Source organism: Hakea prostrata, chromosome 1, assembly GCF_041222555.1.
Source record: "Hakea prostrata isolate BN-2017 chromosome 1, UWA_Hpros_2, whole genome shotgun sequence".
NCBI lineage: Eukaryota > Viridiplantae > Streptophyta > Magnoliopsida > Proteales > Proteaceae > Hakea > Hakea prostrata.
Genome location: NC_142600.1, coordinates 21,854,417 through 21,879,210, shown reverse-complemented (window position 1 = coordinate 21,879,210; position 24,794 = coordinate 21,854,417). Strand labels below are relative to the sequence as shown.

General features: G+C 41.3%; 1 protein-coding gene across 3 annotated transcripts in view; it reads right to left on the bottom strand.

Annotated features, from left to right (window-relative positions):
* Window positions 1–24,794, bottom strand: part of LOC149028255 (exportin-4 protein) — a 149,007-nt gene that overhangs the window by 28,185 nt on the left and 96,028 nt on the right. For all 3 annotated transcript variants that reach the window (XM_089135523.1, XM_089135533.1, XM_089135540.1), the window contains 5 exons: window positions 18,963–19,070; window positions 18,807–18,857; window positions 18,646–18,723; window positions 18,437–18,550; window positions 10,052–10,248 (listed from right to left, as the gene is read on the bottom strand). In XM_089135523.1, the coding sequence (XP_088991649.1) occupies window positions 10,052–10,248; window positions 18,437–18,550; window positions 18,646–18,723; window positions 18,807–18,857; window positions 18,963–19,070 (548 nt within the window). The remainder of the gene's footprint in view (window positions 1–10,051; window positions 10,249–18,436; window positions 18,551–18,645; window positions 18,724–18,806; window positions 18,858–18,962; window positions 19,071–24,794) is intronic.

Below are 24,794 nucleotides of genomic sequence, written 5' to 3'. Positions count from 1 at the left end.
AGGATCTGCTCCAACCACTAGAGGAACCATCGTCTTCTTCCTCCACCAGGCTCTGCTGCAACCACCATAAGCATCACCTCCATCTTCCTCCTCTTCTTCTGCAACCACCAAAAGCATCACCTCCATCTTCATCTTCTTCTTCTACAAGCCACCAGAAGCATAGCCATCTTCCTCTTCTTCCCTGCAACCCAAATAAAACCCATCGAAACTACTGTTTTCAACCCTTTGACAACTATTCAAAACCCTTGAACCAGCAGACCATGAACCCATCGACCCAACCGGACCAGCCCCAGCCGATCAAACCAATATAGTGTCGCAGGTTTAGAAGTTCAAAACGAAGGGGCAAAAAAAGTCGCCTCTCCATGCACTAAATTTTTTTTCCAAAACCATCCTTTATAAATTCTCTGTGGTGAGTTTTTTTTCTCCCACCAAATCTAGTTTTTCTTAGTAAAGTGATCTAATATAGTTCTTGCAATGGCTGATCCAATGAACCCCAGTCTTCTGGTACATCTGGTATTGAAGATCCTCCACTTTCATCTACTTTTCGGGACTGTGATTTTTCTCCTTTCTAGATGACCATTGTCAGGCTTAATGGGACCAATTACCTTCGTTGGTCCCATTCTGTTTCTTTTGTGCTTGGTGCTTGTGGTCTTATTATCCATCTTAGTAGAACCTCTATCAAGCCTTTTACACCTGGTACAACTTAAGATAAGTGGGAGACAGATGAACGCTTGGTTATGAGATTTCTTCTTAATTCCATTGAACCAAGTATTGCAGAGAGTTACCTTTTTCTTCCTAATGCTGCCACGAATTGGAGAGTTGTGAAAGAAACGTATTCTAAGGTTGGGAATGATGCTTAGTGCTTTAAAACCAAAAGAAATTTCCGCAACTCTCCAAAGGTTGGGAATGATGCTCAGTGCTTTAAAACCATAAGAAAAATTCACTAGTTGCAATAGAAGGATCTTACCTTGTCTCAATACTATAACACTCTTCGAGGCTATCATCAGACCCTTTACTTCTACGACCGTTTTCCTCCATCTTGGGCTGCGGATGTGGCTACTTATTAGAAGTGGGAAGACAAGCTCAGAGTGTATGATTTTATGGCAGGTTAGAATAATGAGTTCAGATTTGAGCACATATTCTTTCCTAGGAGCCTTTTCCTTCTCTAGAGCAAGCATATGTTATGGTTGACATTGAGGATAGTATAAGGACAACTATGGTACACACTCAGACATCTGATAGCTTTGTATTAGTGGCTTGTTCTAGCAATATTAAGTCTAGTTCTAGTGGTTCTTGCCCTATAATGAAATGCGAGTATTGTGGAAAAGAGCATATACAAAGGATAAGTGTTGGAAGTTGGCACGAACATCCAACAAATTCCTGTGGAGGAGGTATGACTGGAAATAGGGGCAGTAATCAAGCATTTGCAAACCAAGCTAGTTCTGACACCCTAAGTACTCTAGCACCTCTTTCCTCATATGAGCTCTAGCACCTTTGCCGGTTGATGGCCAGATTAGATGTATCTTCTCTAGTGTCAACTTCTAGTCCGAATGTAGCTTCTGCCATTGTTCCCTCTGCGGATCTCACAATTCCCCATAGGAGGTATTTTCAGCTGTCATGGTGTTAATTCGATTTTATCTTGGATAATCGACTTTGGTGGCAACCAATCATATGACAGACTCATCTTCCTCGTTTCATACTTATTCATCTATTCATTTAGCTTAGGATGTTTGAACGGCTGATGGGTCTCTCCCCCCATCTCTGGGAAGGGATCTATTATCTATTCGCCTTCTCTTACCCCATCTAATGTCTTGCATGTTCCTAAGTTTTCAGCTAACCATTTATCTATTAGTAGCCTTGCTTGTGATATGAACTGCAAAATAATATTTTTCCTTCTCACTGTGTGTTTCAGGACTTGGAAACGTGGGCGTATGATTCGTAGTGGTAAATAGAAAGAGGGGACCTACTTGTTGGATGGGTCTCCATCAACTCTTTCTACGGCCTCTAGATCCACCTATCTTGCACTTTTACTTTGTCGCAGTGGCATTGTCGTCTTGGTCACATCCCTTTACCTGTTTTGTCCAAGTTATTTCCAGATTTGATTAAAAGATGTAATTTTGAATGATTTTTGTTGAAGTATATACACTTGGGATATTTATTGTTCATGACACTATTCACGTGAACAGTAACGGTAATGTTCACATGAACAGTAAAATCTGTTTTTTACTGTTCACGTGAACAGTAACTTTGTTTGTATTGTTTACGTGAACAATATTATGCTATTGATGTTATTCTACTTTCTATTTCTAATGTTGGAGTCTTGCTACATAAGTTTTGGGAGTTTTTTAGAAAGCATAGTTTCTATTTTGGTGGTAGTTTCTATTTTCAGAACTTTCTATTTTTAGAGCTAGAAAGTTACTAAAGTTGTAATTTTTTGTTTCCTTTTTCTAGAGGACAATTACTTGTCTCTCAAGTTGTATTAGATTCATTAGAAGCTATAAATAAAAGGGCTCTGTGATTCTAGACTCTTAAGCAAGAATCATAGGCCTCTTCTACTTGTTCTTCATCTCTCTTCTCTTCTTCTTCTTCTCTCTTTTCTTTGTCTTAGTTCAGCTGTTGTTTTGATTATTTAATGCTTGTTTTCTAACAATTTTTATTGTGAGGCCTGTATCTTGGCCAAACAGACTGGCATATTTACCTTATTTACATCATTGTAGTAAAGTTCCTTTTTCAATTATTCACTCTGATGTGTGGGGTCCTTCTCGGACCGTGTCTTTGTTCGACCATGGATGGTTTGTCACCTTTATGGAGTTTGCATTAGGACCACTTGGGTTCACTTCACAAAAAAAAGACTTTTTTTGTGTTTCCAAAATTTTCATAATATGGTTAGGACTATGGTGGGAGATCTCGCGAGATATCTCGCTATTTTGAGATAGTGAGACGAGAGGAGAGACGAGATCTGAGAGATGGGAGATCTCACCACATCTCGCCGAGATCTCGCCACATCTTGGCGAGATCTCGCCTCTCTCTCACTGAAACCATCAAAACTTGCCAGAAACTTGATTTTTGGCTGGAATTCAACTTCTAAACATCTTTAAGACATCTACAACATCAGATTATCATCATTCAAGCCTATTTCAACTAGATCTTCAACAAAGGTAAGATTTTCCCCCAAATTAATTTTTTTTTTAAAATAGAATGTTCTACAATGGGTGTGTGAGTCTAGTTTAAATATATGTTGATCCACAAACTTTAATTTACACTTTCATGGAAACCAATTTAATGTGACATTTAAACCGATATGTGACATACTACAATGATAAGTTGACTTGGGAGTCATATGTGGCCACCATTTAGAATCAATAGATGCAGAATGCTGAGTGATACTCTTGTAGTCTTGTAATCTTATTACTCACATAGTCTTGTGATTGTGAACTTATGGATTAGATTTATGACTTACTAAAAGTCTAAAACTTCTTATGGTTGTTAAATTTTGAAGACATTTAAGTTCTTTGATGTGTTATGTATTTGATACTTTATATTTGATAACATGAATTACTTGATATCTCTACATTACATGTTGTTTAACCTTGCATTTCACAACATTTCGGTTTTACACATAGGGTCGACTTAGAAAACATACTTACGGTTATTTTTCTCACAAATTTAAGGCCACCAATGTGTTCAAAATGCCTTAAATAGTCTAAATACCAATTTTTAGCCCAACTGGGGCCCTTAAATCCACCGAGATTAAGCCAAAATTTTGGTAGATCTAGACCGAGATCGTCATCTCAGTCGAGATCTCGCTATTTTGGAGTGGCGAGATCTCGCTCGAGAGCGAGATCTCCCACCATGGTTAGGACTCAATTTGGGGCGACAATAAAAATCCTTCATACGAATAAAGGGATTGAGTACTTGGGTGGAACATTTCCTTCTTACCTAGCTGACCATGACATCATACACCAAACCAGTTGCGTCAACACTCCCCCTCAAAATGGGGCAGCCAAATGCAAGAATAGACATCTATTTGAGGTCGTGCGTTCCCTTATGAATTATGATTACTATGCATTTGCCTTCTCGATTTTGGGGTGACACGGTTCTTACTACAGCATGTCTAATTAACAAAATGCCTTCAAAGGTCTTAAACCAGCACCACCCCCTTGAAGTTCTTTTAAGGACAACAACCTTTATAGTGCCACCTAAGATTTTTGGCTGTGTTGCCTTTGTCCGAAATCACCATGTTTATGGTAAGTTGGAGCCTTGTGTGTTAAAGTGCATTTTCTTGGGTTATCTTCTTGCATAACAGGGGTATAACCATACAAGTGTTATTAACCTAGTTCCCGCCGTTTCTTAGTCTCTATGGATGTTGTGTTCTAGGAATAAGTTCCTTATTTTTCCCCTGCACCTCTTCAGGGGAAGAGTCTTAGTGAACATTCTGGTGTTGATTTCTCCTTTCGATTTTTCTCTTGAGATTCTTGTAGATGATCCTCCTTTGGAAAATGGAGTGACTAGATAGGAATAGCTGGTGGATGATATGCAAGGGGAGCCTAAACCTCTGAAATTCTGTCAACAAAGCAGCGAGTGACCCCTTCTTAACCAAGTCAATTGGAAGCTTCGGTTCCTAATCCTGAAAAATCCATTCCTCCAGGTGAGTCTGTCCTCTAACCCTTCTTTTGATTCTACTTTGAACTTACCAATTGCATTGAGAAAGTAGCCGCAAAGTTGCACCAAACATCCTATTTCTAATTATGTTTCATATCAGTCCTGATCCTCAGAGTTTCAAAATTACATTTCTTCTTTGTCCTCTACTTTTGTTCATATAACTCGGCAGGAGGCATTATCTTACTCAAACTGGAAGGAAGTTATAGATGAGAAAATGCAAGCTCTTGGAAAAAAAAAGTGGGAATTGGAGACTTTGCCTATTAGAAAGCGAACTGTTGGGTGCCAATAAGTGTTCGTGATCAAGCATAAGGTAGATGGGATTGTTGACAAGTTCAAGGCAAGATTGGAGGCCAAAGGCTTTACTTAGACTTCTGGCATTGACTACCAAGAGACATTTGTCCTTGTTGCCAAGATGAACATAGTTCGGATTATCCTTTCATGTACAGTAGTTAATAAAGGGTGCAGTTTACAGTAGTTAGATGTGAAGAATGCGATCCTGTATGGAGAACTCAAAGAGGAGATGTACATGGATGTGCCACCTTAATATTCTAATGCCATACATAGTTGTCACGGCGACGAGGCGATCAAGGCATTTAGCTAGTTGGGGCGATGAGTCGACGAGGCGACCTCCGAGGTGCTTTTGAGGCGGTCGAGGCGTTTTAAGTGAAATTTTTACTTTTTAGTGTATATCTCATACACTAATTCATTATAAACCTATCTTATATATAATAAAAAAACTAATATTAGCCATTTAGCCTACCTCAAGTCATCCAACATACTACAAACTACACATAGTAGGTCCTAAATAAATTTCAAGTATCATACTATCATTAACAAGAATCAAGGATTCAAGATACGATAATAAATGTAACTAAATAGTAAACACATAGATGCATGAGCAAAACAAATAGACACTAGACAACATACCTTCATTAAATGTCACCAACAGTAGCATCGATAGATCATAGAAGTGCAAGCACATAAATCAAATGCAAGGGATAAATAAATAAAAACAAATAATATCAAAAGAATTGCAGTTCAAAGGAATCTCATGTACACAGTGCATACACCAAGCAGTATATCTCAAGAATGCAAACCAAACCAGAAAGAAAGAAAAAAAAAAGCAACTTATAACATTGTTATAACGCAAAAAAAAAAAAAAATAAAAAAATAAAAATCCAGCGACATACCGTCGCCTGAGATGGTGACCAAAGCCGCTGCAACTACGGTGGCTTTCATATGAGCCTATGCGGGGGAAAAAAGAGAGGAGCAAAAGTAAGAGGGTAGCAGGCTAGCAGCAGAAGTCGATCAATTTTAGACCTTCGAAACTGAAAAAGACAGTACAATGGTGTCGCCGGTGATGTTTATGGCTGTCGTTGGAGTCGTTGGTTGCTGTTGTCAATCGAGTGGAACTCAAAAAGATAGTACCAGGCATGATAGAAGAAATGAAAAGCTGAAAGAGAGTTATGGCTGTTGCCGGTGATATTCTTGACTGTCGCCGGAGTTGATGATTTTGTCCTCGATGAAGTGGAAGTTGAAGAGAGTAGCAGAGGGAGAGGGCCAAGACTCGAGAGGCAGAGACGACAAGAGCGAGAGTTTAGAGAGTTTAGGGCTTGCAGGATCGAGTGATTCTCGAGTTTTCTTCCTTTTGTTTTGTTTGTTTTTTTTTTTTTTTTTTTTTGTGTTAATGATTTAATGTTAGAATGATCCCATGTATCTCATGTAAAACTTATATATGCACTCAACCATTAGATGATTCCTAATTGGAATCTAATTTCTAAATCATATTTTACATTTGATTTGGATTAAAAAATATCATGGATTTTAAAATCCACAAAGGCGGTCGCCTATGGGTCTGATGCGTCCGAGGCAACGCATAGGCGACGACTCAGAGCCTGAGGTGACCGCCTTATGGACTTCACATGAAGCGCTTGTCACCTCAGCTCCTCAAAGGCCGCTAGGACGCCAGGCGACGCCTTGACAACTATGCTGCCATAGGAAAGTGTGCAAGTTGAAGAGGGCTTTATATGGGCTGAAGTAATCTCCAAGAGCATGATTTGAAATGTTTCATAAGTCAATGATATCTAATGGATACAAGCAGAGCAATGCATACCACACTTTGTTCATAAAAAAAGATGGTTCCCACATGAATATACTTTAAGTATATGTGGATGATATTGTGATCACAGGCAGCAACAAGGATGAGATTTTAGCATTGAAGACCTTTTTGGGAACTGAATTTTAGATCAACAATATGGGAAAACTCAGATATTTCCTAGGGCCGGAGTTGGCATATTATGTCAATGGTGTATCTCTCTCTTAAAGGAAGTATACATTGGATCTTCTTGAAAAAAATCGGATGCTAGGATGTAAGCCTGCTGAGACTCCTATTGAGCCTAACCTACACTTGAAGGCAAATGAAGGAGATATAGTTGACAAGACAAGGTATCAAAAGTTGGTGGGAAAGTTGATCTATCTTATACTAGGCCTGACATCACGTTTGCAGCTAATCTTGTTAGTAAGTATATGCGTGATCCCTACTCCTCACACTTGGATGTAGTGTATCGGATCTTAAGGTACTGAAAGGCCACTCCAGGAAAAGAGATTTTAATTTCAGCTTATGGACATTTGAAGGTTGAGGCAAATACAGATGCAGACTTGGCAGGATGTCTATATGATAGGACGTCTACCTCTGGGTATAATGTGTATGTGGGAGTTAACCTTGTGACTTGGAGAAGCAAGAAACAGACTGTTGTTGCGAGGTCCAGTGCTAAGGTTGAGTTTAGGGCGATTGCTCAAGGCATTTGTGAGGTACTATGGTTGAAAGGGCTGCTTCAAGAGGTTGGGACAGATTTGGAGGTTCTTATACAGTTATACTCAGTAAGTCAGGGATCAACATAGCTTACAACCAAATACAACATGACAAGACTAAGCATGTGGAGATTGAAAGACATTTCATCAAAGAGAAGGTTGAGGCTAAGTTGATCCATATCACCTTCGTTACACTTGACGAGCAGCGGGTTGATGTGCTCACAAAGAGCATAAGCATGAAGGTGTTCAGTAGTATTATTGGCACATGATAAATATCTATGACTCAACTTAAGGGGGAGTGTCGGAAGTATGATTGCAGTTTCCTAATTGGAATAAGACTCCTCTTTTAATTATATGTTCTATATTGGTTTCCTATTTGGTGTTAAATTGGTTTCCTAATAAGTCTGTGATTAGTTTTCTTCTTTTGTTTTTCTCTTCCTACCTAGAGTGGGATTTACTCAGATTGTAACTATAAATACCCCATTGGAGCTTATGAATGAAATATACCTTATGAACAATATCTCTCAAAATCATAACAATTTGGATTATAGCAGCACAAAGAAAATGTATTTAGGACATTTGGGTCTGGCTTGTATGCAATGGGTATTTGGACGGCTCCAATTATCACAGGTGCTTGCTGGGTTGGACTTTGGGGAATTTTTTAAAATTTCGGACTCTTGCTAATGGATACATCACTACTTGGATTAATGATGGTTCATCCACCGGATTTCTTGATCTTTTGCAGCCTCATCTATTGGTGAGCAACAGAACTATCTGCAGTTTAGTTCAGGCTATTGTTGCCAATGCCTTCGATATTATTATGGTGGTGTTTGGGTACCCCTACTGTTTCCCCCATCATGTTAGGACTTATTGGGTCTTTCATTCATGGCATCCCTAGTCCAATTGTTAGAAGTGATGAAGTTGCTTCGAGCATTTCTCCTTTTGGTATCTCAAGTACAAAGTCAGCATGGATCTCATAAGAACGGCCCAGATGTTTCTTGGTGCCATTGGTTTGGTTTGGAATTTGAATATCATATCCCTCATCATAGCTTCTTGACTTGACATGCCCTCTCCTACTGCCTCTCAAAGCAGTTCTTGACTTTGGTGCCATTGGTTTGGTTTGGAATGACATGCCCTCTCATTTTTGCATCCTCTGTTAGAATGCCATTGAAGAAGTGGATTATCTATTTTCTAATTCTTCTTTCTCCTCCAATATTTGGCCAGTTCTATCACTCGTTGCGGGCCTTATAGGAAAATGCCATTATGATTGGATCTGGGTTGACATGACCTTCAGAAGTTCCTTGCCTAGAGAGAATTTGGTAAGAAGCTTGTTTTTGGTGTTTCCAGTGACCAAATTCGGTTGAAGTATAATCTAAGAAGATGTACCTCCAATTCCAGATCAAGTCAGCAGATTTGGGACTTCTATCTCTTTTAATGTCAAAAGCAATCTGCCTGTGGAGCCTTCCATATGTAGTGACACTCAAAAAACCAACTTAATATACCAGGTAGGAGATAGGAACTAGATAACCATCACAAAACTATAGATACCACAAGAAAAACTGGTAGGCGGAAGCCAAAACACGAAGGAAACAGAGATCTTGGAGGTGAAGCAGTAGCGACAAGTGCTTCTGATTGCAGAAGAGAAGGCAATAGTATTTCAATTCAGGCAGCAATTGATAGGAATGAAGAGCTCACAACACCACTGAACCAAGATAGCAGTCTCAACATGAAACAATCAATACATTAATATGAAGTAATAGCGTTCCAAATTGAAGGGCAGCAACTGATATAGCATATGAAGCTTCAGAACAACCTTAGCGATCAACAGGAGCTTCACTTTAGTCATCAGCAACAGGAGGACATTAATATAAATTTCAAACTTCAAAAGAGAAAGAAAAAAAAAAAAAGCTAATTAACAGTCAAAAGGGTAACAGAAATGATAGCCTCCTTGAGACCCTATCAGCAGTGAATTGAACCAGCCAGAGACAAAGCAGCAAACTGGAGGACCCATAAAATTTTCTTTTGAAAACAAATCAAATCAAATAATCAGTAATAGAATAGGCTGAACTAGAAACCCAAGTTTAATCTGAAGACACAGAATAAATCATCCAAAAGTAGAAGCGGACATGATCTTCATACATCATATTCATCACCGCAGTTCTTAGTCTTCTACCAATTAGGGTAATACAAATAAGAACAAACAGCATACGAGGTATGGACATCAAACAAGAACCTAGAACAACTCTTAAAACAGCTATACAGGAAATAGCTAGTACTAGTTACAGCTCTGGTGCTATGTAACAAAAACAGAATCTGGGACCAAGAGAGAGCTAAACAAATGATAGGTTCAACATTCCCATCACAATCTGCAAATGAACTATTTATAGTAAGAATAGAAATTAGAGTCAGAAACTGAGTAGGTCGCACACATGCACATCTCAAAATAACTATTCTCCAACTGGTATAACTAAAGAAAACCAAACATATCACAATATGGACACTCATCTACTGCGAGTTGTGACTGAACACGTTACCTAACAATGTCATCATCAATAAACTGGTATAAAGAATTCCGCACCTGTAATCTCCAAAAAGTAGCAACTGCAGCAATGCTCGAAGGAATCGGCTCAAAATTCCCTCCTGCAATTTTCCACCCTGGTCCGTCATTTCTGCAACATGTGAACCCAAACCCTCTTTTCCAGCACCCCTCTCTTTGTAATGGTAAGAAGCAAGTGCATTCAGAGCTCTCAAGCACATATGGACAACTTCTGTGTCCTGCATCAATGGTATCACAAATAGTTAACTACAAGTTCAAAGCATAAGAGGACTGCAATATGACAGGGTTTTACATTCTCTTTTCTTTTTTTTTTTGTTTTTTTTGTTTTTTTTTTTGAGAAAATTACATGGCATCCACAATTTTTGGGTGAAAGTGAAACTAGTGATCATCCACTATTATGGTGTAAGTTACATGGCATGCACTTGAAAAATACAAGTTTCCCCTCCACTCATGACACTTTAGTTTGGCTCCCCAGTACCTCTAAATCCTTCACCTTGGCTTCTGCCTGGAACCTTGTTCGATCCCCTTCCCGCTTCCCCCCATGGCCCCCCCTTTGTATGGTTCCCTGGACACATTCCCCGTCACGCCCTCACCCTTTGGAGAGCCCTAAACCATGCTCTCCCAACCCAGGCTTTCCTCATCTCCCGCCATATCCCTGTGAACCCCAACTATATCCTTCGTTGGACCGTTACTGAGGACATTGAACATTTATTTTTCTCTTGCCCTTTCTTTAGTTCACTCTGGAGAAAAGCCCTTGCTTTCATTTGGCCCCGCTCCCGCCGCTCATTTGGGTTTGACCGTGACTGGTCTTGGGTTTTAAGTAACTTCACAAGCTCCTCAATTTGCGACCGGGTTGGTAAGCTTGTCTATGCTGCTATGATCCATCATCTCTGGTGGGAGCGGAATCTAAGGCGTTGGACTTCTAAATCCTGCTCTCTTGATTTGATTTGGAATGCGATTTATTTTGATGTATCGGCTAGACTCATATGTATTCCCCATCCCCCGGTCGTTGTTTCCCTAAGGAACATGCTTATTGTTGTCTCCTGGGGCCTCAACTCCCAATTCATCCCTTCTCCTTGATCCTTCCCGGTTGGATCGTACTTGTAGTGTGTCGTTTGTTTAATATTATTATTTATTCATCCAATTTTTTTTTTTTTGCTGTTAAATGACTGTTAAAATTATTTGAATACCCTTATCCTTATTGAAATACCCTTTGGACAATCAAATGACATTATTGCCCTCAATTTGCTTCACTAAATGACCTAAATGCCCTTATCCTCATTTTAATTGTCAATGGGTGAAGGGATTTCTCCCTTCACCCATCTTCTTTCTACCCTGCTGGAAGACACCTGCCACCGGGCTCCCTGTCGAAAATTGAAAGACGGAATTAACTAATATAGCCACGACATATTATGCATCGAGGAATCAAAAAGAAACAGAACTTACGAATCTGACCAACAATGGGGTCCTCGTCTTCTAACCCATTGGCAGCCTGTAAAATGGCGTCAATGCTCGTATAATTGCCAAGTGACAAAGGAAGATCAGCAGAAATCCCAGCAGATTAGCATTCCACAGATGGGTTTTCAGTCCGATCTCTTTCCTTGATAAATCATAATTTCTCCTCAGCAGAAAATCCATCTCTTCCATTCGGATATTCTTGTTGAGATCAAGATGGGTTGGGATGAAAACAACAATAAGATCCCGAACAGTGGGCGAAGGTATCCTCGTAGAGTAGCCTTCCACAGATCAGTCTTCCAACAATCAGATCCCGAACAGAGAAAAATCAGCAGAAATTCAAACGGATTAGCATTCCACAGATGGGTTTTTGGTCCGATCTCTTTCCCTGATAAATCATAAATTCTCCTCAACAGCAAACCCATCTCTTCCATTCAGATATTCACATACAGATTGAGATGGGTTTGGATGAAAACAAGAATCAGATCCCGAACAGAATCCCATCTCTTTCAAATTTCGACTTCTTCCTCTGCACTTTCATTTTTTTAACTCCCAGATTTTGGTTTTAGGGTTTCAGATGTAACTTTCAACGACTGAGCTTCTCTAGAGGAGCCTTTCTTGTTTGTCTTCTATCTGCATTTTGTCCGTCTTCTGAAGTCTAATGGAATCTATGGCTTTACTTTAAGTTTCTTCTTTTTTTCCCTGTTTGAATGGTTAGTTTTCTTGATAGTTTCAGAGGGGTGGACGGAGAAGATAGGTTTGAGAGAGAGACACATGGTGGGTCGAGTAACTTGGGGTATTTTTTGTAATTTTCTTGCCCAAAGGGCATTTATGTAATTTGAATTTCAACTTTTGAATGACTTAAATGGTGGTAAGGGTATTTATATCATTTTCTGAGTCAAAATTGGGGGCAATAAAGTCATTTCACTGCCTAGAGGGCATTTAGATAATTTGAATTTTAAATGGCTTAAACAAGAGTAATGGCATTTTGGTAATTTTACTCATCATTTAATAATAAAACTTAACTATGGGTAACTTGTAATTTTTCAAGTAGGTGCCATGTAATTTATAGCATAATAGTGGGTGGTCACTAGTTTCACCCCAAAAATAGTGAGTACTACGTAATTTCTCTTCTTTTTTTTTTTTTTTTGGGGGGGGGGGGTGAATAAATAACTCTACTAAAATCAAAGAAAAAAGACTGTACAAAGGGCAAATGGGGGGGGGGGGGGGGGGAATAGCTGAAGTCTTGAGGAGACGCCAAATCAAATGGCTTTCCAAATTGTGTCCAAGGAGTGGGAATTGGAAATCCATCTTGTAAAGTTATGCTCCTAACACAATGGTGGATACTAGCACTAAAAACCAACCAACCAACTCAAGTCACGAAAGAAGAGTCAAAGAAGGTTTTCAAAGTCCAAGACCAATCATGAGCAAAACCATGGGAACATCTTGAATGAGGCCATATAGAGGTGAAGGATTTCTCCCAAAGCGAGCGGGCAAGGGGCAAGCGAAAAAGGTGTTCAAGGTCCTTTGACCTCTGCAGGATGTAGTTGGGGTTGGAAGGCCGCTTGAGGCTCTCCAAGGGTACTCATGGCGGGGGATGTGTCGCACTAAAACCAACCAACCAACTCAGTCACAGAAAGAAGAGTCAAAGAAGGTTTTCAAAGTCCAAGACCAATCATGAGCAAAACCATGGGGACATCTTGAATGAGGCCATATAGAGGTGAAGGATTTCTCCCAAAGCGAGCGGGCAAAGGGGCAAGCGAAAAAAAGGTGTTCAAGGTCCTTTGAACCATTCTAGCAAAGGATGTAGTTGGGGTTGGAAGGCCAAGCTTGAGAGCTCTCCAAAGGGTAACTACATGGCGGGGGATGTGTCCTTTGAACCAAGGCCTAATGAGCAAGAAAAGTTGGTGCAGAACAGGTTCCAAGCTGAGGTGACGGAGAAGGTATCGGCCGAGGAAGGGAGCCAGATAGTGATGTCTCTGGGGATGTCCTTGATGGAGGGGAGGGAGGACCAAAATTGTGTGAGACAGGGGTTGGGAGGGGGGGACCAAGAAACATTTGAGATAAACGAGGAAAGAGGGGCAGATTTAGGATATAGAACTCATACACTGTGCGGGGGCCCAAGAGGAAGAAGATAATGCCCCATTAAATGCCACAGGTCAAGCCAAAAGGAGATGGAAGAGCCAGAGGATATGGGGGTGGAGATGGCAGAGAGGGCAAGCAATTTCAAAAGTAGGAGTTTCCTCCAAGTCCAATAGGGGTTGGAGGGGATTGGAGTAGTTCAGATTGAGTCGGATTTGAGGAGGTATGAACAGACCCACTTGACCCAGATGGAGTCATGCTGAGAAGCAAACTTCCGAATGAAGCATGCCACATGACATCTTGGACGCAACGGATCCTAAGAGCACCACTTTGGCCAGCATATAATCAACTAACTGATAGGTTGGAGTAGGCGGGTAGACTCTTGGCATTTCCAAAGGAAGGCATAAAAGACGGCTTCCATGGCTCGGATGACGGATTTGGGGATGGAGAAATACCACACCAATAAAAATAGGAAGATTGGAGGATTGGCCGAATTAGCGCAACTCTACCAACAAAGGATAGTAGTTTGCCTTTCTAGAGTTGGAGCTTCTTACGGATGTGGCCAAGCATCGGGGGACAGTGGTCATTACTAAGTCTACCAGGGATGAGGGGAAGACCAAGGTAGGACATCGAGAAAGGAGCAAAGGTTGAAGCCGATGAGCCGCTAGGGGGAAGCACATTCGGGGTCAGAAACACTGAGAGAAAGACGGAAGACTTGGCAAGGTTCACACGGAGGCCAAAAAGGGACTTGAAGAGAGAGAGAGGGCCAAGAGGATGGAGGAGATGGAGGAATTTGAAGCTTTACAGAAGATCATAAGGTCATCTATGAAGGTAAGGTGGGTAAGTTTGAGGGATTTCCATTTGGGGATGGGTGAGATAAGTAGCTGGTCAATTTTGGTTTGGAGAATGTAGGAAAGGACCTCAAGGGAGAAAGAAAACAAGGGACAGAGGACAGCCTTGGTGGATGCCAACTCAGGAAGGGAAATAACATGTAAGGGAGCTGTTGGTAATGATGGAGGAATGTGGGGTAGAGATACAAACTTCCAGGATGAAGGGCGGGGGAAAGCCCATGCCAAGAGGATATCATTGATGAAATCCCACGGATATAGTTGAAAACTTTGTGGAGGTCCACCTTAAGAAGAGAGGAGGGGGAATGGCAGCCTTATCGAAGCCTCTGACAATCTCTGCACAGAGAAGGATATTATCTTCAATACTGTGGCCGGAGATGAAGATGGATTGGTTTGGGCTAGCGAGGGAGGGCATGACATTCTTGAGCCGATTAGCAAGGATTTTGGGTCTCATGTTCTTATGTTCCATTGCGAGAGAACTCAAAGCATATGAAGAATAAGGCAAAGTATCTTTCATGAGTGACAAATCTTGCTTTGATAGGGCTTCCCATTCCCCCTCCCTAGTTTGTTCGAAATGCAGAAAGCATTCCAGTTCTGGCTTACTCAGGTGATCTTTCCATCCTCAATATGGAACTGCTAGCTAAAGGAAATCAATATTTGTATTGATAATAGCCTCGTGGACCTATCAATCAGATCTAAACTGCTTATGGTCCTAGACATTCTCAAAGGGAAGATAGTTGAACCTTGGAGTGCTAAAAAATATAAACATAGTTTGCTGAACCTATGCGCTCTGTTACAAAGTAAGGGGATTATTCATGTTTAGATAGAGCAACATTAACCAGCAGACTATATAGCAGATCTAGCTTCTACTTCTTTGGAATTCATTCTGCATCCTGAAGAAGTTGAAGCAGGTCTGGATACTCCAATACGGTCTGACATGAACAAGATACAGCTGTTGGCAGGGCCCATCCTCGTTTGGAGACCTCTTCCACTTTTTCAGGTCAATCCAGCAACGGTTATCAGAGGTTGTCTATTTCCAGTACACTATTCCTCTTTTATGCATGAAATCTAAGAAGGGAAAAGAAAAATAAAATCCTGGTAGGAATCTGAAGTACAGAAAAGGAAAAAAGAAAAATAAAAGCTATTATGTGTGACCCGAATCTTGTACCTGGCTTTGACGATTGACCCACATTGACATATTTTGGTGGACCAAATGACCCGCTTTCTAACACTATGACGGAAGCAGAGGGCTTGGGCCAATTAAAACTCTATTAATCTGTACCTTACATTTTCTTATACCATCATTGCGAGATTCGGGAATTTTTGCCACAGGAATCTGGGGGTTTTTGCCACAGGAATTTGGGAATTTTTGCCACAGGGTTTTAGGTGAGAGTTTTGTAACACCATTTTGTCAATTGGAGAGAGATCTCCATCGAAATCTCCCTCTATACATGGTGAAAGTTCTTCCTCTTGCCGTGAACGTGACACATCAGGTTGGTGTGTGAACCACATTAAATCTTGCTCTGATTTGTTTCCCTTTTTTGTTCATGAATTCTTGGTATTCGTTTTAACAAACTAGTATCAGAGCTTTGGCTGTTCTTGATCAATACATCCATGGCTTCAGCATCAATGAGATATGACATTGATAAATTCAATGGCAACATCAGTTTCAGTTTATGGCAAGTTCAGAAGACAACATTTCCTGGTTAGCATGGGGCGAAGAAGGTCATATTTGGGAAGATGAAGAAACCTATGAACATGTCTGAAGATGACTGGAATGAGATGGATGATAAAGCCCTCTTTGTGATTCAGTTATGTCTATTGAATGATGTTCAGCAAGAGCATGGTAGAAGATCTCACTCTCGAGCGAGATCTCACTACCATGAAAAACCGAATCTCGACCATCTCGGCGAGATCTCGGTTGAGATATGCCATTTTTTTGGGCGTCAACTCGGTAGCCCATCTTGGTGGGTTTTAGGGTCCCAGTTGAGCTAAAACTTGATATTTAGCCTATTTAAGGCCTTTTGAACACACTAGTGGCCTTGGATTTGTGAGAAAACAGCCCTAAGTATGATTTCTAAGTCTACCCATAACGTAAAACCGAAATGCTGTAGGATTAGAGAATGCAATGTTATATAATATGTAATATAAAACCATTAATGCTGTAGGATTAGAGAATGCAAGGTTATATAACATGCAATATAAAACCATTAAGGCATATAAATGAAAATCAAGTGTATCAAATACATCAAATAACTTAAATGTCATCAAGATAACATTCATATGAGTATTACAATCTTGACTTTCGAGAATAGAATGATAAAAGTATACAACCGTTAGAAGTTCTATATAAGTCATTAACACATAAGTTCATAAGACAAGTAGAGGATGATTGAGCTTTCTTTGATGTTGTAGATGTGCTAAGAGTAGTTGCAAGCGAAAATTTGGCTGAAATCCGCAAAAAATGGGGAAAAAATTGAGAGTTCCAGCGAGATATGGCGAAATCTGGGGTGAGATATGGCGAGATATAGTGAGATATGGAGAGATCTCGAGCGAGATATCCCATTTCGCAGATCTCGACCTTGATCTCGTTTCGGTTCATGAAAAAACCGAGATATCTCGCGAGATCTCCCACCATGAGCAAAAGGTTCTCTTGCAGAAGAAAGCGGCAGAGTTGTGGTCAAATTTGGAGAGTTTGTATCTCACAAAATCTCGTGGTAACAGGTTGAGAATAAAGCAGCAATTGTATTCACTGCATATGGGTGAAGATAATTCACTTAACTCTCACAGTTAATTTAACTCTACCATCATTAATCTACAAATGATAGGTGTTAAAATCAAGGACCAAGATTTAACCCTATTGTGTTTGCTACCCCCATTATATGAGCATTTTATAGGCAGCACGATTATTATAGAGAAACTACTCTGTTGTGGATGACATAAAAATTCTGCTTCGTAAGCTGAAAATTGATAATGAGTTGGTGACAACCATACCTGTGGATGTTGGTTTGATGGCTTGGGGAAGAACTGTCGACACGAGTTTGGACAGTGACAAAAGGAAGTCTAGGTCAAGCCAAAGAATACAAATTTGAACTGTAATTAGTTTTCAAGATATCCCTAAATGTGCTATACACAAGGAGACACGGACAAGGATTTAAGGAACTATGTAAATGATTTTCTAACTAGCTGCATGGCTAATGAAAGCAGTTTTTCATGAGACATCCAAGATGCTGTCTGGTATGCCTGATGATTGCCCAACGACTCTCCATTTGTTGCCGTGTTCCCTTTGCAACACCATCAACAGCCATAATATGCTAACCAAACTTACAGAAACTACAAAGTGATGCATGCCTACACCTATCTAGACATGAATAAAAACTAGCGACAATGCAAACTATGGAGGATATCAGAAGTAAGATACAATGGAGGATACCTTCCTAATGCAAGTGCCAAGTGCCTAAGATACTTTAGTTCAATTTCCCAATCACCACATTGATTTGGTAAAATATTTAAGGTCTTAGAGGCAAGCACCTTAGATACTTTAGTTCAACGGCCCAGTCTCCTAATTGATGGTTAAGGTCATAACACAACCCCATTGAGCAGGAATTTTGAGGATTCTCACTAAAGTTACTAAAAGAAATAAAATACTTCTTTCCCTATACCTGGGAAAAAAGGTCAAATAAACCTAAGGGAAACGCATCCACGGCCAAAACTCAACACCCAAAAGTCTCTTCCATACATTCATAAAGAAGCGAAAGAAGGTTATCAATGGGCGGTAAACAAAACCTAAAGACAGCATTTTTCTTTTCAAAATTCTTGCTCCATGAAATTGATTATCCAAGTACAGAAAAGGAAAAATGTTCAGGTTTCAGCAGTGTCACTATCACATACAATGATCATAATATTACAAACTGGATGACTGAATCAAAAAACAAAATCAAATTGTATGAGAATTTGACATATTTATGCATATTTACTGTATCGAAAGTGTTCAGATTGGATAAACAGAACAGTAACTTGCCTGGTGATGAATCCCAAAATCAAGCGTTCCAACTATATGAGCAAAGGCTTCGTTATTCAACTGTGTAATCTTTTCAGGATAGACTTCCAGCAAGTGAGACACCAGTGCAAAATACTGCCCTCCCAAAAAAAAAGAAATTTTTTTTTTTATAACCAACTTGCCCAAAAGTCAGGAAGGTTTTGAGCAATAGAGACAAGAGAAAGGCTTACATCGTGGCAAAGCTTCGGGTATTTTAGCAACTCTAAAGATATCAGTGGGGTGACTATATGCAAACCTAAGTAAATGACCTGCAGATATATGCAGTTATAAGGATCTCCCCAGGTTTTCATCCTTCCTCAGTGGGAAACACATAAACATGACAATTATCTACCTGACCAATGTCTGTTCGCTCCGCATCATTAGAATCAGAAGAAAAGTCAACCTGCACATTTCATCATTCCATGAGTAGGTTTCCACATGTATGTCAGTCAAAGGTAGCAGTGCCCATTCTAACAGAATAAAAATGGAACTATCTAGCCTGTCTTACTAGATCTTTTGAGCAGAGATTTGTGAGGAGTTGAAGTAGAGCACGTAAATCCTTGTACTTCTCTGTCCTTACTTCACTCAGCAAGCTGCTTGAAAGACTCAATGATATCTAATGACAAAAGTTTGCATGAGGGCGAATTTTTTTTTTCAAAGCCCAAGAACAAAAAAGATTACAGAACCACCTCAGCAATAATCATGATCTTATGTCTTAAGAATCATAAGCAGTTGCCCAGTAGGCTCATCAACATTCTCAAAAATGTAATAATAGCTGCTGAAAAAGCAATATTAAGTTGTTGAATGGGGGATTGAGATATCCAATTGAGAGCATCAAGAAGATCCCGGGTTGGTAATGAAGGAATGTGGTTAATATCGTATGAAGAGATAGATGGCAGTATCTTAATCCTTACAGCTGAAATGTAAATGATACAATAACTAAGGAGAACAGTAGGCACGGTTCCAAATGAATTTTCCTTACAAATATACAATTCAATGAGCTTATCCCATGGAAGAAGAACTCTTGAGATATTGTGAGACGAGATGATGTGCTTAGCACATAGCATCTCAACTCTTCACTCTTGAATATAACTTTGACAATTAGATTATCATTTGAACGTTGTGATTCGAAAAATGAACATTTGTAATATATTGGACTTGTTTGAGCACAATAGGCCATTTTATGGTTTCACCTCATTGTAGTTGTTTCCACCAACCCTAATACCCATCTAGTTGGAGCCTCAAGATTTTCTTTTTTCCTTTTCTTATTTTTTCTTTTCGGGGGGGGGGGGGGGAATCTAATAACTCTCTTTTTTGAGTTGGCTAGATGGGACACGAGATCGAGATCTTGAATGATGGTATGGATTAGCCAAAGTAAAACTTCAAAATCAGATTCAATCCAGTACCCACCAGTCACCACCATGATATTAAATTTCACGAAATTTCGATTGTCTTGATCCTATTGAAATGAAGCTTGGTCCAATACAAAATTGAATCAGTATTTTGGTGAATTTTCAGAAGTTTTGATGAAATTTCAAGAATTTCAAGGAGTTTTAATCGTAAATTGTAAATTATAATTTGCAAATTTTAGTTGAGATTTGACAACCTCTCAATATTTGTGCTTGCATTTTAGTGGAAGTTTCAACATCTTGCATATACATGTTTAGATTTGTGAAAATACATGATCCAGTCTTGTCCACATACAACTGGGCATGTGCAAATCAAGAAGTCTATCATGTGTTAGGTTTTATTCAAAAATAATGTTTCCATTGTCAGCTCTGCGTTGGCCATCTTCTGATTTAATTTCAGCTTTGTCATGGGCATTTCGCCTTGTAGCTGTGGTGAATGAATCCCACATGAAAACCCAGAAGAAAATGATGAAGAAGTAGAAATAATTCCACCATATCAAAGAATGAACTCCATTTTGCTCCATCTAATCCTTGCGCAACACTTTAACAAGTCATCACTCTCGGAAGATGCTTTCTGCCGGTGATCCCCCCCCGTGATCATGGCCGCCCCTGTTTCTTCCGGTGACCCCCCTGTTTCTCCCTCTCCTCCCCTTCCCTCCTCCCCTGTCCACCACTCTCCCAAGCCTTGGAACTCCCTTTTCTCCAACCATCACAATCCTCCCTCTACTGATCTTGACCTTACCTTCATCCCCTCCACCTCTTCTGAACCCTGTCCGGTTGCGCATTGTCCCTCCGCCTCCACCGCTGTTAGTATCCAGAGGTGGTCCTCTGCTTTTCTTGGCCAGTTTCTTGGCCCCCCTCCCCCGTTCGCCATTCTGAAAACTTCACTCTCTAAACAATGGAAAGCCCAAGGAATGCTGGACATTCGCCAAATCGGCTCCGGTATTTTCTTATTCAAAATTGACTCTCATGACTGTCGCTCTCGTGCTCTCGAGGGCTCCCCGTGGTTTGTAGGAAAATCACCATTATTCCTTAAACCTTGGACCCCGTCGCTCCCACTCCACAGGGTCGACTTCAGCTCTTTTCCCCTGTGGATCAATCTGCTAGGTCTTCCGCTCGAGTTTTGGAACTCCGATTGTCTGAGCAGAATAGGTTCGGCTCTTGGTAAGCCACTGCGCACTGATGCAAAAACATTGAACTCGTCTCGCCTCTCATACGCAAGGATTTGTGTTGAATTTTCCGCTGCAAAAGATCTCCCGTCGAACGTCACCATTGCCGATGATCTTGGGCTCAAATACAGCCAAATCATTGTTTTCGATTGGATCCCTCCTCGTTGTGACCATTGTTCCACTTTTGGTCATGCCTCAAGTGATTGCTCCTTTGCGACTCATCCATTTGCAAAGTCTACTGCCCCGAATCACCCTCCGCCAACAGAAGATTCAAGGTTCTCTACCGAAGCCCTTCTAAAAATGAACACAATTGATGCTCTTGAGTTGGTTTCGATTCCTGCTACAGCCGTAGCTACTTCCGCTGTTGTGAATCTGCCGCCAGCTGCCGGACACTCAACTCCGGCAACAAATACTTACCGAAGAAGAAGAAGAAGAAATAAAGCTGCTCCCTTATCTGCATCTCTGGCCGCTGCCTCGACTGCTGTCATCCCATTAGTCGATGACCAATCATATCCGACTGCCATACCTGATAGTTACTCTGCGGATGAAGATTCCGAAGTTCCTGAGGTGTCTGCTCCTCTTGATGAAGCTGCTACCAATGATAGAGCTCCTGATCGTTCAACTGAGGTACCTATTTCTTGCTCCGTTGACGCCCAGTCCCCGCCTTTCCCAACTGATGAAAACTGGAACAACCTGAAACATAAAGTCGTTTCGCCCAAAGCTATTTGTAACCCTGCGAAGAAGTCTGATCCTATCCATATCTCTCCCTCTACTTCGGTTTTACCGCTTCCCTCTCGCCAGCTGGGGCCCACCACCAATTCCTCTTCCATTATCCAGCTGGGAGCTGTTTCAAATCCATCATACTTCTCCCACCGCCTTTCGGCCCATAACCCTTCTCCCCCAAATATCCCGTTTACTTCTCATGGGCCGAAGCCCATTACCCCTTTAAACCCTCCCTTTGGTCCATTGAACCGTAGGCCCAGATCCAAACGATCATTACAACCCAAAGCTTTGCCCAGTTATTCTAATGGGCATGTTCCGCTATTGTCCTCAGTCCATTCCAGCTCTAGTCCTGAAGCCTTAAACCTGCCTTCTGTCATCCAACAAATAACCCAGCCTTCTGCCATCCAACAAATAACCCAGCTAACTGAACCTTCATCCACCATCCCAGCTCCATCCTTCGGCCCTTTTCCAACTGTTGTCACAACCCATGAGAATCCTCTCTTGCGTGAGACTTTGTCCAGCCCTCCCCATCAACTTGCCTCCTGACCCCCTCCCCTTTATTTTGCTCTCCCCCCCCCCCTCTTCGTTTTTATGTCTGATTGTATTGTGTGGAATGTTAGAGGCTTAAATAACATTGCAAAGCAGAGTGAAGTTAAGAAATTCCTCTTGGATGCTAAAGTCAATTTTTGTGCCCTTCTTGAGACCCATGTCCAAGTTGAGAATTCCCATCAGATTGCTAGCTTCTTAGCCCCATCCTGGTCCTTCCTTTCTAACTATTCCCATTGTTCCAATGGTAGAATTTGGATTCTTTGGAACCCCTCCTCTCTCAACATATCCCTCATTGACTCTTCTCCCCAATTCATGCACATCTCCTTGTCCCCTTCTAATTCCAACTCCATCATCTTTCTCACCATTGTCTATGGTTTCAATCGAACTGCTGAGCGTGCCCCTTTATGGGATTCCATTCGTTCTCTTTCTTCGGCTCATGTAAATCAATCATGGGGTGTGGGTGGGGATTTTAATATTGTTCGTTATTCCAATGAGCGAGTGGGTGGTAGTCATCTAAATCATTTAGCGATTGAGGATTTCAACTCCTGTCTTAAAGATTCTTGTCTCACTGATCTTCGTTGGTTTGGCCACTCTCTCTCTTGGCATAACCGTCGTATTGGTGAGGATAGATTGCTTCAAAGCTTGACCGCTTCCTTGTCAACCATCATTGGCTCTCCTCCTTCCCTGACTCCCATGCCACCTTCTCCCCTCCGGGCCTCTCGGATCACTCCCCTTAGCCTTGTCCATTTCTTTCCCCTATCCTCCTTCGGTCCCAAACCATTCAAATTCTTCGATATGTGGACCTCCAACCCGTCCTTTCTTGATACTGTCAAGGATGCTTGGGAGAAGCCTGTTCATTGCCACTCCCTTCCTCTAATTAGTTTTGCCCGTCGGCTTAGGAATACTAAGGAAGCTCTCCGGCGTTGGAACATCTCCACGTTTGGAAACATCTCCTCTAGAGTCTCTGATTGCCGCTCCCACCTCTTGCAAATCCAGGCCAATCTTCAAATTGACCCCCTTAATCCTTCTCTTGCGGTCAATGAGAGACTTCTCTCTTCTGAGCTTTCTTCTTTGGTCTCCCTTGAAGAAAACTTTCTCCGCCAAAAAGCAAGGATAAAATGGCTCCAACTTGGGGATTCCAACTCTGCTTTTTTCCACCGTTCCCTCAAGGCGAGAAATAACCACAATTCTATTCCAGCTATTCTTTCTAGCAATGGATCTTGGATTCTCGACCCTCCGGGTATCAAAGCTGAGGTGGTCTCTTTCTTCTCCAATCTCCTTTCTCCTCCTCGGTCCTCTCTTCCTCCGCGCCCCCCTTTGCCCCCAGGCTTGATTAACAAAGTTGTTAGTCATCATTCTCTCCCCTCTTTTCTCCATTCCTTCCCATGATGAAATCCTCCATCCCATCCACTCCCATAAATCAAATCGTGCCCCTGGCCCGGATGGATTTAGTATGGGGTTTTTCTCTAGTGCTTGGAGCCTCATTGAGGATGATCTCATTAAGGCTATCAGAAGCTTCTTCCTCAATCCCTCCCAGCTCTCTTCCATCAATCAAACTTTTCTTTGCCTCATCCCCAAAAAGGCAGGCGCCTCCTCCCTTTCTGATTTTCGCCCTATTTCCCTCTGTAATCTCTTATATAAGTTCATTTCTAAAATCCTAGCGAATCGGCTCAAAAAGGTTATGCCTAACCTGGTTAGCCCTAACCAATCAGCGTTCATTTCCGGTCGTAGTATCGCGGATAATATCCTTCTTTGTGCAGAGATTGTCAGGGGGTTTGATAGAGCTTCCCACTCCCATGCTGCTCTCCTCAAAGTGGATCTCCACAAAGCTTTTGACTCGATTCGCTGGGATTTTTTTAGTGATGTCCTTATAGCCATGAGATTCCCTCCTTCTTTTATCCACTGGATTGAAGTTTGCATCTCCACCCCTTTCTTTTCTGTCATTACTAATGGATCGCCGGTGGGCTTTTTTCCCTCTAGTGTCGGTATCCGCCAAGGCTGTCCCCTCTCTCCCTTTCTCTTCTCTCTGGCTTTGGAGGTCCTATCCCGTCTCCTTCAAACCAAGACTGATCAACTCTTGATTTCTCCCATCCCCAAGAGTAAAGCCATCAATCTGACTCATCTCGCCTTTGCCGATGATCTCATGATCTTCTCTAAAGCTGACCCCAGATCCATTTCCTCCATCTCCTCCACTCTCTCCTTCTTCGAGTCTTTATCTGGCCTTAAAGTCAACCTTGATAAATCTACTCTCTTCCTGTCTGGAGTCTCGGAGCCCCTTCGTTCTAGTCTCCTGAATCTTTCGGGGTTCAAGCTTGGTTCTTTCCCTATTAACTACCTTGGGCTTCCTCTTATTCCGGGTAGGCTTACTCGTCATCATTGCTCCCCTATGTTGGATAACATTCGGAAAAGCCTCCAACTTTGGAAAAGCCGGCTTCTCTCTTATGCTGGTAGGGTTGAGCTCATCCGGTCTGTGCTCCAATCTTCCTACCT